The 12684-nt window shown below is 43.8% G+C and overlaps 1 protein-coding gene across 1 annotated transcript in view; it reads right to left on the reverse strand.

Annotated features, from left to right (window-relative positions):
* Positions 1-11185, reverse strand: part of LOC115466166 (H-2 class II histocompatibility antigen, E-S beta chain-like) — a 37078-nt gene extending 25893 nt beyond the window's left edge. Inside the window, exons 1-2 of the mRNA XM_030197251.1 lie at positions 11033-11185; positions 3917-4186 (exon numbers count right to left, since the gene is read on the reverse strand). Of these exons, the coding sequence (XP_030053111.1) occupies positions 3917-4186; positions 11033-11123 (361 nt within the window). The 5' untranslated portion in view covers positions 11124-11185. The remainder of the gene's footprint in view (positions 1-3916; positions 4187-11032) is intronic.
* Between the last annotated feature and the right edge of the window lie 1499 nt (positions 11186-12684).

Below are 12684 nucleotides of genomic sequence, written 5' to 3' on the forward strand. Positions count from 1 at the left end.
TTCATCTACAATATTCCTTACCCCACGTCTCACGTAGCAAAAGTTATAAAGCACCAAGGCACCTTCCATTTGGATACAGAAAGTGAAGGTGCCTTGGTGCTTTATAACTTTTGCTACGTGAGACGTGGGGTAAGGAATATTGTAGATGAAAATATTCAAGTTATTCCCCAAGTTTTCCACGTCATCACTGTGACCCCTGACGCAGGTGCTAGTCACCGAAACACGGCCCGTGTCGGGTCAAGGCTCATTCATTAAAGAACTTTGTTCCATTTTAAAGGCCCGTGGTGCTGTTTTTTTGTTTGGTGTCAGTGTTATGCCACCTTTCACCGTAGTGGGTAAAAGATAATTTTCTTTAAAGGCCCAGTAAATGGCCAAGCGCTAATGAAACACATTGGCATGCGATCATTTGCTGGGGAAGCCCTTACCAAAAAAGCAAACAGGATGCTAGGAATTATTAGGAAAGGGATGGTGAATAAGACCGAATATACTATAATGCCTTTGTATCGCTCCATGGTGCGTCCACACCTTGAGTACTGCGTTCAGTTCTGGTCGCTGTAACTCAGAAAAGGTTCAAAGAAGAGCGACCAAAATGATAAAGGGGCTGGAACTCCTCTCCTATGAGGAAAGGCTAAAGAGGTTAGGGTTCTTCAGCTTGGAAAAGACAGATGAGGGGAGATATGATTGAGGTCTACAAAATCCTGAGTGGTGTAGAACGAGTAGACGTTAATTGATTTTTTACTTGTTCCAAAAGTACAAAGACTAGGGGACATTCGAGGAAGTTACATGGAAATACTTTTAAAACAAATAGGAGGAAATATTTTTTCACTCTCAATGAATAGTAAAGTTCTGGAACTCTTGCCAGAGGACGTGGTAACAGTGGTTAGTGTACCTGGGCTTAAAAAAAGGTTTGGACAAATTCCTGAAGGAAAAGTCCATAGTCTGCTATTGAGACAGACATGGGAAGCAACTGCTTGCTCTGGGATTTATAGTATGGAATGTTGCTACTCTTTGGGGTTCTACATGGAATCCTGGTATTCTTAGAGATTCCGGAATCTTAATATTCTTGGAGATTCCGGAATCTTGTTACTCTTTGGAGTTCTGGAATGTTGCCACGATTTGGGTTTCTGCCAGGTACTTGTGACCTGGCTTGGCCATTGTTTGGAAAACAGGATACTGGGCTAGATGGACCACTGGTCTAATCCAGTTTGGCTACTCTTATATTCTATTTAGGAGGTGGTGAGGGCTCTGGCGCTAACCCAGCACTAAAATTTCCTAGCACCGGAAACAGCACACGCCAGAAGCACCGCCGGGTGCCTGAGCAAGACCGGCGGTAGGGCCGATTTCCCATGTGCAAACCTGGCGGTAGTAAAAGGGCCCCTAAACTGTATTAGTGGTTTTTAACATGGAATTAAAGCGATAATGCAAGTTAAATGTGACCATGTCTGGGAAAAAGTGACTAAGGGGCTCATTTTCAAAGCACTTAGGATATTATGCAACTTGGAATATCTGGGGTTAATTCAGCCTGTGGCTGCAAGCGGCTTGCAAATTGTTTAGCACACTGCAGGCTGAATATCGACCCCATGAAAAGTTAATGCCAGCTTGGAGCAAGCATTAGGGTGTTTGAAGAGAGGATTTCTCATGGTTCTTCTTCAAAATCTGCCACTTTTTTCATTAAACCAACAATACATTTTTAACTGATTTAAACAAAACAGACAATGCAGAACAAAATAACAGCAGAGCAAAAAAAAAAAAAACGGCAAGTGTTTATTTAGGGAGAGTCGAGCTAGCAGGTAAGAATTATTTTTGCAAAGTGTTAAATATATTAATTTATGAATTGTTATTGATGTATTTTCTATGATTGATTTTTACTGTATGTTTATATTTTAAAATGAGTTTATATATAGTAAATCATTAATGGACCCAATACTGATGATGAAACAGACAAAAAGAAACAGGGATTGTAAGGGTGTTGGGGGGAGGGGAGGGAAACTGTCACTACTTCCAAGAAACGATGGGTAGGGATGGCATTCGAACTATGGAAGTTAGGGAGGTGGGTAAGGGGAAAATCCGTACTCTCGCCAATCACAGGAGGATTGAAAGAGTTTCTGTCTATTCTCATCACTTCCAGAAGGATGGGGCAGGCGCATTTCAGGTCTCATATGATCAAGGAGAGGGGCAGCTGTGCTGGGGCTCTCGTTACATCTAAGATGAAGGGGTGAGGGTGGTTTGTCCTGTCGCCTCTCCCAGAACGAGGAGGAAACTGAGCTTAAGCCATGCTGCTGTTCATTCAGATAACTTTATTGGCATGACAATTTTTACACGTTGCCAAGGCGATACATTTACTGCTGGGTCGATGCTCAAAACGTAACGTCAGTGTGAGAGGCAATTAACACTGGAGTAGTGGCAGCATTAGTGAACGCAGAATGCTCAAAGAGTATAGCGCGGGAGACAATGTGCACACCGAGATTGGCGTAAATATCATGCAAATGTAGTCAAACGGGATGTTAATGGGGCCATTTCCTATTCCCTCCCAACACTCAGAGAACAGCGCACAAAACAAAGCCGCCCTTACTGCTGAAAAAGATAATGCCAGTTTGGCGCAAGCATTAATTTCTCATGGTTCTTCTTAAAAATCTGCTATTTTTTTTTTTACATTTGGAAGCAGAAGGAAGCCTGTGGAAGCCTGTAAGCGCTGGTGCTAAGAAAGAAATGTGTGCGAGTCTGAGCAAACCCGAAATTGAAAGCAGACACTGGCACCTGTTTCTTGCATTTAAATATAAGCCTTCCAAGTGAAAAGAAAATTGAAAAGCTTATATTGAAAGGTGCAGAAAACAGATGCCAATGTGTGCTTCACTTTCACGTTTGTCTGGTGCATGTGCATAAGAGCTGAGTTTACTGCGAAACTTCTCACATGTGCCAAGCATTTTCCTCCCCCTTAACTTCCCACTGCTCAACGCTAACTGTGCATATAATTTGAATGCTATTAGTGTAGAGCACTGGGAAGTTTTTTCTGCGCTGTTCCTGCGACAGTAATGTACCAAGGGCAGGGTGGTGGGGGTGGTCTGTCCCAGGTGCAGGCAGCAAGAGAGTGCATGGAGCAGTCCTGTAGATGTTGGCTCTGCCAGTCCCCTGCCCCCTCTGACCTTACTTCCTGTTCTGGGTCAGGGGACTGGCAGAGCTAACAGCCAAAATACTCCATGCACCCCCTTGCAAGGAGGAAGGATGGTGGGGGTGATGACATGCTAGGGGGGGGCTCAGTGGTGATCTGCTCCAGGTGGTGACCAAGCTAGGTATGTCACTGTGCTGGGGTATTTCTTAGTGCTGTTCTGAGCACTGGCCCATGGGTGTATAAAGAGAAAGAAAGGACAGGAGATCATTAACAGAGTGAAGGTAATTACTATGTCCTTGCTCTAACAATTTGGAGTGGATGGGGAGGGTCTGAATATTCATGTGTCCTATGGGGGAGGGGACAGTGTGCTGTCAGAGCTGGGGGACCTGTGTTTCCTGTCTCCAGGGGGAGGGGGTTCTGGTAGAGAAGGGAAAGTCCTTTCACTGTGGATTTTTTAAGTTAACCCATAAATATCTTACTGTAAAATTATCATCTCAATAAAGTTATCTGAATGTCTGTGAGATGGAGGAGTGTCTCTTTCTTGTGAGGGGGGTGTCTGTCTTCTCTCCTGGTGTGGGAAGGTCTGGGTGCTCTCACAGCTGTGTTTAGTCTCTTCCTCACTGTGATGGCTGAGTTGGTGGTGAAGGGGGGGCACTGAAAGTCTCCCTCTTATAATACTACAGGGCTGGATTTCTGGCGGCAGCCGTTAGGCCCGGAGCCAGTCCCAAAATGTCTTAAATGGTAGTGGGAGGGGGGCGCTTGGTGTGCTGCTCCTCCCCAGAAGAGAGTTTCGGGGCTCTCACTCACCTCTCCGCTGCCCAGTGAAGGGATTAAGCACCCCGTAGTTGTATCTGCAGAATCTGTCCACCGCAGCCTTTCTTTCTTCTATGATCGCTGTGTCATTGTTCCAATAATCCGCGTCCGGTTTCCCGAGCTCCGTCTTAGCGATGTACCGGCCCACATCGCTGTCAAAGTACACGAGCTCCTCCATGTTGTAGAAGTACCGATCCAGGAACTTGACGTCCCGGCCCTCGTTACTGAAGTGACACTCGCCCTTCGATTCTAGCACGAAATCATCTGAGAGAGAGAGAGAGAGAGAGAGAGATCAGCACTCCGGCCCCGTCGCACCTCTCGACCCCCCCCCCCCCCCCCCAATCACTGCCTCAAGCACTTCATCCTGCCACGCTGAAAGGTGACCCCCCTCCTCACAGCTTGTTGTTGTTGTTGTTTTAACTTTGTATCTTTGTTCAACTTTTCCAATGACGCACCTCGCATAAAATCTTTCCTTCTGGATCCGGCCTCTGACTGACCCCTCTTTACACGACCCCGTTAAAAACTTTCCTCTGATAGCCACAATCCCAGGGCCGCCTCAACCACTAGGCAAAGTGCAACAGTCAGACCCCAAAAGAAACTCCAACATCCAGCACGGGCAGAGGGGAGTTTCCAGAAAGCCATCTGCCCTGGTAAATAACTTTTGGAAATCCTGTCTATATCGCCCCATCCCCATTCGTGTCTAGACCTGTTTCCTAATGTCGCTCCTCGGCAGCACCATACAAAGGGCCGTGTGGACAATATTTTAAAACTGCAAAACTCTGCATTATTTGTAGTATGTCTGCACAGACTCCCCCCCCCCCCCCCCCCCCCCCCAATTAAGGCCTGAAATCTCCTCCTGACTTTTCCCTCCTCAGGCTCCACTCTCCACAATTCCCTATCTCACTGCAGTTCCAGTTCTCTAACTCCCAGCAAGACCTCTAATTCTGTTTGCCCCCAAAGTCATATGCACTATCCCACCTCTCCTCCCCAGCTATCACTGAATTTCTCCCACTGCCCCCATGACACACTTTCAGCTTTCTGCTCCCACCCTTATGGCACACACTCATCTCGTTCTGCACCCCCCCCCCCCCCCAATCACAAGGGCACACTGTCACCTTGTTCTGCTCCTCCCAATTTCCAGGGCACACTCAATTTGCTCTGGCCCCTTCCCATTTTTAGCCACAGGGCAAACCTATAGCTTGGTACAGCCCTGCTCCTTGGTCTGCCTCCTTTAAAACCAGTGTATTAAGTCTCATTTTAGAACAATGCACTTTATTCTAATGCATAGCAGCCAACTTGAGAAACATAGAAACATGAACGCAGATAAGGGCCAAGTGGCCCATCCAGTCTGCCCTTCCTCAGTAACCACTAACTCCTCCTTTTTTAAAGGGATTCCACATGCTTGGCCCATGCTTTCTTAAATTCCAACAGTCTTTGTCTCCATGACCTCCACCGGGAGGCCATTCCACGTATCCACCACCCTTTCTGTGAAAGAGTATTTTCTTAGATTCCTCCTAAGCCTATTTCCTCTTAACTTCATGCTATGCCCTCTCATTCCAGAGTTTTCCTTCCTTTGAAAAGGGCTCACCTCCTGTACATTAATGCCACTGAGGTATTTAAACATCTCTATCATATCCCCTCTCTCCTGCCTCTCTTTAATCCTGATGCAGTAAACTAATGACATGCAAATTGCAAAATACAAAAATCAGTGCACTCTGTCATGGTAAGATGACATGTTTAGCAAGGGGTTTCTCTGTGGACAACAGGATGTCAGCCACACAATGGTGACATCATCTGACAGCACCACAGATGGATTAACTCTCCTAGACCACAGAAAGGCCTGGGAAAGACCTTTCGGAACATGTGAAGACCACCTCTTTCCACAATGCTTATCCCCTCTCCCATGCATTATCCAGCTGATCATGGAGAACCACTGTTACAGGTAAGTAACCTTGCTTACTCCATGGACAAACAATATGAGTCAGTCGCACACTGGTGACTCTGGTCTTTGAAAGGATGTCATATAGAGGAATGTGTCTTCCTCCATTTCAGCCTGTCAGTGCTCTGAGATAGGATGAAGCTGCGTGAAGGAAGCCAAGGTAAAGAGACAATAATTAAGTGCCAAGAGCAGCACAAGCAGAGGACAAGGCAGGTCATGTGTCCTAATGCATTTCATACCAGCTGCTGTGGACAAGTACTGATGCATTCAGATACAGACAGAGGCAAATGGAATGGCCAAAATGTCAAAAGATCAGGCCTGTGTACATGGAATTCCAAATCAAGGTGGCCATGAGAAATTCAGCATTGTGCAGCCCTGTTCCGAAGTCCTTTACACAGAGGGTGACTTGCAATGTTGATGCCAAGGTGGGAACTGCAGGGATTTTGTGAGGTGAAAGTGGGGCTTTCTAGCATGCTTGACTAGTTGCCTTTGTGCATGGATGCCTAAGTCTTGGTCAGGCAAAAATCCCACCTGCTTACATGTAAGCAGAGGATGGATGTATTCTGGAGGCTAAGCAAGAGTGATAATTGCTATGGCCATGATCAGATGATATGGATCGCAAGAGAGCTGAGTTCCTATGGTGTTCAAGACTAGAATGAGTAGCGTTTTGCCTGCAACATAGATTCTCTGGTGGACTGGTCTAGCAATGAACCATAGAATCCATTCGGAATTTAAAACAGTTGCATATAGAAACTGTGGTAAAAGCGTCATTGAGGACAGCCTCACAGTCCACCAGAGAATCCATGTTGCAGTGAAACAATATATATGCCCTGGGTGTGATAAAGGCTTTAGGCAGAAGGCAGACCTCACAATACACAAAAAAAATCCACAATAGAGTGAAACCATTTACATGTTCTGAGTGTGGTAAAAGCTTTGGTTGGAAAGAAAGCCTCACACACCATCAGAGAATCCACATAGGGATGAAACCATTTACGTACACTGAGGAGGTAAAAGCTTCAGTTGCAATGTTATAAAAAAATAGAAAGCTTGGTATCAGGTAGAATAATGGAAAAGTGACATCCCAGGAAAGCAATAGGGCACCCTAGGGGGCACTGCAGTGGACTTCATAAAATGCTCCCAGGTACACACCTGACCATTGCTCCCTTACCTTGTCTGCTAAGCCTTGGAGGCCCGGGGAATTTTGCCCCCCCTGCCCCCCTCTCGGCGGCCATGATTCTACAGCAATTTGAACTTTAACCTCTATGAATGCTTTCCTGTGACTGAAACTTTTCTTATGGTCTGTATCCTAATGGCTTGATTTTGTGCATTTTGCATTTGGACATTTTTTTTTGTTCAAAAATGGACTGAAAAACAAAATATCCAAATCACAAAACATTTTTCAAAACAGTATTTTCAAATGGAAAATATAACTTTTTTTGTTGAAAATGACCTTCTTTCCTGTTCAGAATTTGGATGTTTTGTGTAAAACATCCAAATTCAGATTTAGACATATCGAAAATGCCCCCATATATGTAACACATAAATTTCAAATTAACACTTTACATTTGCAATGCTATAGGTCCTAAATAGCTGAAAACTATACAAACACATGGAACATCGTCTGCAATACAAGGTTTGTAACACTTCAGATTCCTCCCAGCTACCAAACAATTTTCCTCAAAACCCCACGGACAAACAGCCCTCAGTATTTGCCACCTGGTCCTCAGAGCTCCTGGTCAGTCAGGTTTTCACGATATCCAGTGAACATGTATGAAATAGACCTACATTTACTGAAGACACTGCATTCTCATATATTGTTCTGCTGTTATGCAAGAATTCTTCAGTATTCCCAATGTCCTGGCTAGAAAATTACATGGGGAGGGGATCCGCGGTAACTGCGGGGATGGGGACAGAGCCTGCAGGGACGAGGCGGGAACAGATCCCACAGGGCGGGGATGGGGACAGAGCCTGTGAGGATGGGGACAAACTTTGTCCCCGTGTCACTTTCTACTTTGAAGCCTGTTAAAAATATTGTCATCCGCATCATTCAAACATAAATATCAGTCCAGTTCATTATTTTTTGGAAAAACAAGAAAACATGCTGGCCACAACTAGCAAAATTTGCATGGGGGATCCTGTACATCCTGCTACCAGCACATCTTCTGAGAAGACAACTTCTATTGCAGGAGGGACTGTGGAAGACAGGAGGGGTAGACTGAATCCTGAGATTGTTGATGACTTTTTATTCATCCACATACTTAAAAATCATAACAGTGCTTCATAGGGCATCTTTCTCCCCTCTAGGGCATACAGAACGGGTTGTATTTTGTACCCCTGGACATTTTAACAGGGTGGATTAGGATTCCTTGGGGTAGTAGAAATCAGCTATTGTTGAGGTTGGAAGGGTAGAGGGTGGTGATGAGGAGGGTTATTATAGCTGTTCGCTGCTGTTATTATTGTTTTCTATTTGTAATTTATACACAACAGTTGCACAGCATATTGTTCCTTTTTATAAATTAATAAAAAGATATAAATATAAAATCATAAGTGTTCACGGCTTCTGCAGACAAGAACAGAGCCCAGGGGGATGGGGACAGAACCTGTGGGGATGGGGCATGGTGGGGACAGAGACAGAACCCATGGGGACTAGGCGGGGATGGGTACAAATTTTATCCCCCTGTCATTCTCTAGTCCTGGCATAATAATAGTCATGTATTTTGCTGCTGTATGTTTTTAACGGGGTTGTGCTGCCACCCTGTGGTCTTAGAAGCAAACTGTAATATTTTACTCAAACTATGTAGCAAACAGAACCTATGAACAACAGACCTGAAACATTTCCTAGTGGGGAAGCAGAAATAGGAAGGAACCAGTTAGGGGGATTTCAAGAACCTCTTTGCTCTCCCCAGCTTGCAGACATAAATGGTTGTTAAGGAAAGTGCAGGCTTGCTGTCAGCATAGACCCACTTCCTACCTCCGGGTGACACACCAGTTGAAAACCACTGTAAGTGATCAGGAATATCCCAAAAGCTGAAGGACTAGTTTGTGGAGCACTCTCCTAACCTAGCTTTTTCTTCACTCTTCCTACTCTTGCCTCCTTTTTCCTCTCCACTCTCCTTTCTAATTACCTCCCAAATCTGCTCACACAGTGCTATTCTATAAAGGCACCATTTATAGATTCTAGTCCTTTATGTCTGTGGGGATTGCAGACAGGAAGCTGAATCAGAGAGACTAATCACATGATGCCTAACTTTAGGTGACGGCAATTATGTCTGCTAAAAGCAGGTGTAAATACCGATACCAAAGTTAGGCACCGATCGAGTCTTTTCTGTAATAATGCACGTAAATTTTGGGAATGCCCCTGTCCACGCCCCTTCAAATTAAGCGCTATATGAGTTCTGCGCAGAGCATTATAGATTATGATTTTTTATTTTATTTATTCATTGGGATTTATTAACCACCTTTATGAAGAGATTCACCCAATGCAGTGTACAGCATGTCCAGTCTGACATCAAATTTACAATTTTGTTAACAGCATAACAGTAGTAAAATGACCAAGTATAAACATAAATACATTAATGAGGAAAACCTGCAAATAGCAAAATGAAACCTAACAAGACTGACATGAAACAGGATAAAAAATGTACACATTTAACAGCACTGAAATTCAGATTACAGAGATATAATACGATGTAAGCATAATACCAATGAAATATTTAATAAGCACATAATTAGAACATTCAAATAATATAGTTGTGATACTAATGCTTTTCTACAATACAGCTTACCATACAGCTGAGGGGCCAAATGCAAATATATAGATGAGGACAAGATGGATGGCACAGAGTCAGTTGGGATAATTAGATGGGTGGCTAAACTCAAGGCAAGTTCTTTGTACAGTTTATCAAGAGATAAGGAACTGATCTAAGTTACAGTGTGTGTAGCAAACTAGTCCAGGTGCAGAATGAACGACTAGTTGGTCACCCTATGTATTAAAGGCTTGGGAGGTGAGCCAGGCTTTCACCTGCTTCCTGAAGTAGAGATAGTCTCGAGTTACATGTACCCCTCTGGGAGTAAATTCCAGAGCGTGGGGGCTACTCTTGAGAATGCTCGCTGGTAGGTATCACATCATACAATTTCTTTTAATGAGGGGATAGTGATGATCCCTGAGTGAACCTTAGAAGTTTTAAAAGGTGTGTAAAAAGGGCTAACTTATTCTTTAAGTAGTCTGGCCCATTTTGTCTGAGGACCTTGAAAATCAAAGTTTTAAATTTAGCCTTGTAAGGTAGCCAGTGTAGCTTTTGCAGGAAGGGTGTGATGTGGTCCCGCCACTTGCAGTCTTCTATCAGTCGTGCTGCAGCATTCTGAATTTGTTGGATACAAACTCTTTTTGGTTGGCCAGTGAACAGGGCATTACACTAGTCTAGTTGTCATGTTATCACGGCATGGACAACTGTGGTCAGACTGTAAAGAGATTTTGTAGCTGCCATAGGTGATAGACCAAGACTGCTCATTCTGCCTTACCTCACCCTATGCTTGGAACAACCTTCCTGAGCCCTTACGCCAAGCCCCCTCCCTGCCCATCTTCAAGTCTTTGCTTAAAACCCACCTCTTCAATGCTGCATTCGGCACCTAACTCTTACCGTTCAGTAAATCCAGACTGCCCCAATTTGACCGTCCCTATCGGACTGACCGTTCACTTGTCTCTTAGATTGTAAGCTCTTTGAGCAGGGACCATCCCCCTATGTTAGTTTGTACAGCACTGCGTAACCCTAGTAGCGCTTTAGAAATGTTAAGTAGTAGTAGTAGAGACAATTTGTAAAGGTTGTTTGAATTTGTAGGATCAGTATGAGTGATGAGTCCAGGTACCTAAAGAATCTCTGTTTTGCTTGAGTTCAGAAGAGTTTGTTGCTGTTTGCCCATTCCCGAGTTGTGGTTAGACAGGCCACAGTTTACTCAGAGCTATGCATGTAACTTCAGTTAAGGTCAATTGTTAGTAGCCAATCATTGGTGTTTATTGGCTCATTAATCAAGCTGAATGCACAATTAAGTTGCCATGTTTAGAATCCAGGGGAAAATGTTTTACCCAGGGTTTTCCTGCAATGACTGCTGTCTGTTCTCTACATGTCACTATCAGCTATCCCTGAATCCAGAGCCCCCTCAATGGTACTTACCTGGTATGTCCCTGCAGTAAGTCACATCGGTTCTCAGCACGGTCAGGATAACTATCAATACTGCTACACAACAGATCTGCTCTAAACCCATTGCTAACAGAGCTTTAGGATTAGGACTTAAACTGCAGCCAGACAGTTCACAATGAACCTTCTCAGTTCTTACCCAATATCAGCTATGAGGTTCTGCCCTCTGAGACTCTGGATTGGACAGAGTGCACTTGTTAGTCCAATCAGATTAGAACTTTGTAATTTGTCATTGGTAACTAGGTAGAGACAGCTAAAACTCCTCAACCCTGGTCAGACATCTGCCTACCAGCACTGCACTGTATTCAGCTATTTTGTGATTTCTTTTTCTTTTTATAACATTGCACATTTTGAAGGAAAGCAGTCTTCTTAAAGAAGGTTATTTCTTCCCTACCTGTGGCACAGCACAACAGGACCAATGCCAATCACAGCCCCCAGGGGGAGGGATTCTCAACTGTGGGAGGTTGAACCATCACTGTGATAAACAGGCTAGATTGGGGGGGGGGGGGGGATGCGAAAGGGATGATATAAAACTGGGTAAAATAAAGGCTCATGGGGCCATAGTCCAGTAGAAGCTGCTTCTGACTAAGGAGGAAATTGCAGGAATAAAATTTTCTCCCACCCCAAACAAAGTACTACAGTAATACTAGGGAAAATAGTCGTTTGGATTTTCATACAAGTAATAGATTTGCAGCTGAATCCCAATGAATTTTCAATGTTAGGCAAATTTGAAAAAAATTGTCACTGCCTACTAACATCCCCAACCACTTAACGACCTCCACTTATCCAGGGATGCAGAAGCTCAGTCCTTGCATGCTGCAAACAAGATATCCCTAATGAATATGCATACAATTCTATATCCAAGGTATCAAAAATATAAAAATATAGACAATTTTTCTAAAGGTGCTCAGAAAACCACTGTTACAAAAGGTGAAGATTCACCGTTACCTATCATTGCACTTCCTCATCAATCAGATGTCACAGTTGAAAAATGCCATTGAAGAGCGGCTGCTGTTGATAGATACGGTGCACCAGACATCCATAATTACCCCGACTTAGATACAGGTTTTGCTTTACACAAGCTTCTTCAGGGGGTACAAGCAAAACAAGCGATCAGGCACATAAGTAAAGTTGAAACACTAATGCCTCAAAATGGGATACCTGGGATATAGAATTGTATTTATGTAATTTGTTAACCTTAGATATTGCTTTAAGATAATTTTTATTATTTTGAAATACCATTTAAATGTTGTGACAGAACAGTGTGTTTTAAGCCTGTAAAACTGCCTTAATTCCTGAAGTGTATCTCTTCTAGTGGCCAGCAGGTGGTGCATGTTTTATGATAAAGCTGTTATAGAAAAGTGAATGCTCCCTCTTTTAGCTTCACTCAGTAAGGAAGTGATCAGCAGTATATGTTTGAAACTTGTTGTTTCGGGCTCTGATTGGCCAAGGAGCTCATTTCATTTGGAATGAACTGGCTTTTGCCCCAGTCTTAGCCAGGAAGAAAATAGAGTATGGTCTCTTTGCTGAGGCTCTGTGAACAGTTATATGTCCTGATCTTCCCAGGTACTTTTTAGAAAGTAAACAAATGTTTAGTTAGTGTTATAATTGAGCCATATTTCAGTTAC

This window comes from Microcaecilia unicolor, chromosome 3, assembly GCF_901765095.1.
Source record: "Microcaecilia unicolor chromosome 3, aMicUni1.1, whole genome shotgun sequence".
Lineage (NCBI taxonomy): Eukaryota > Metazoa > Chordata > Amphibia > Gymnophiona > Siphonopidae > Microcaecilia > Microcaecilia unicolor.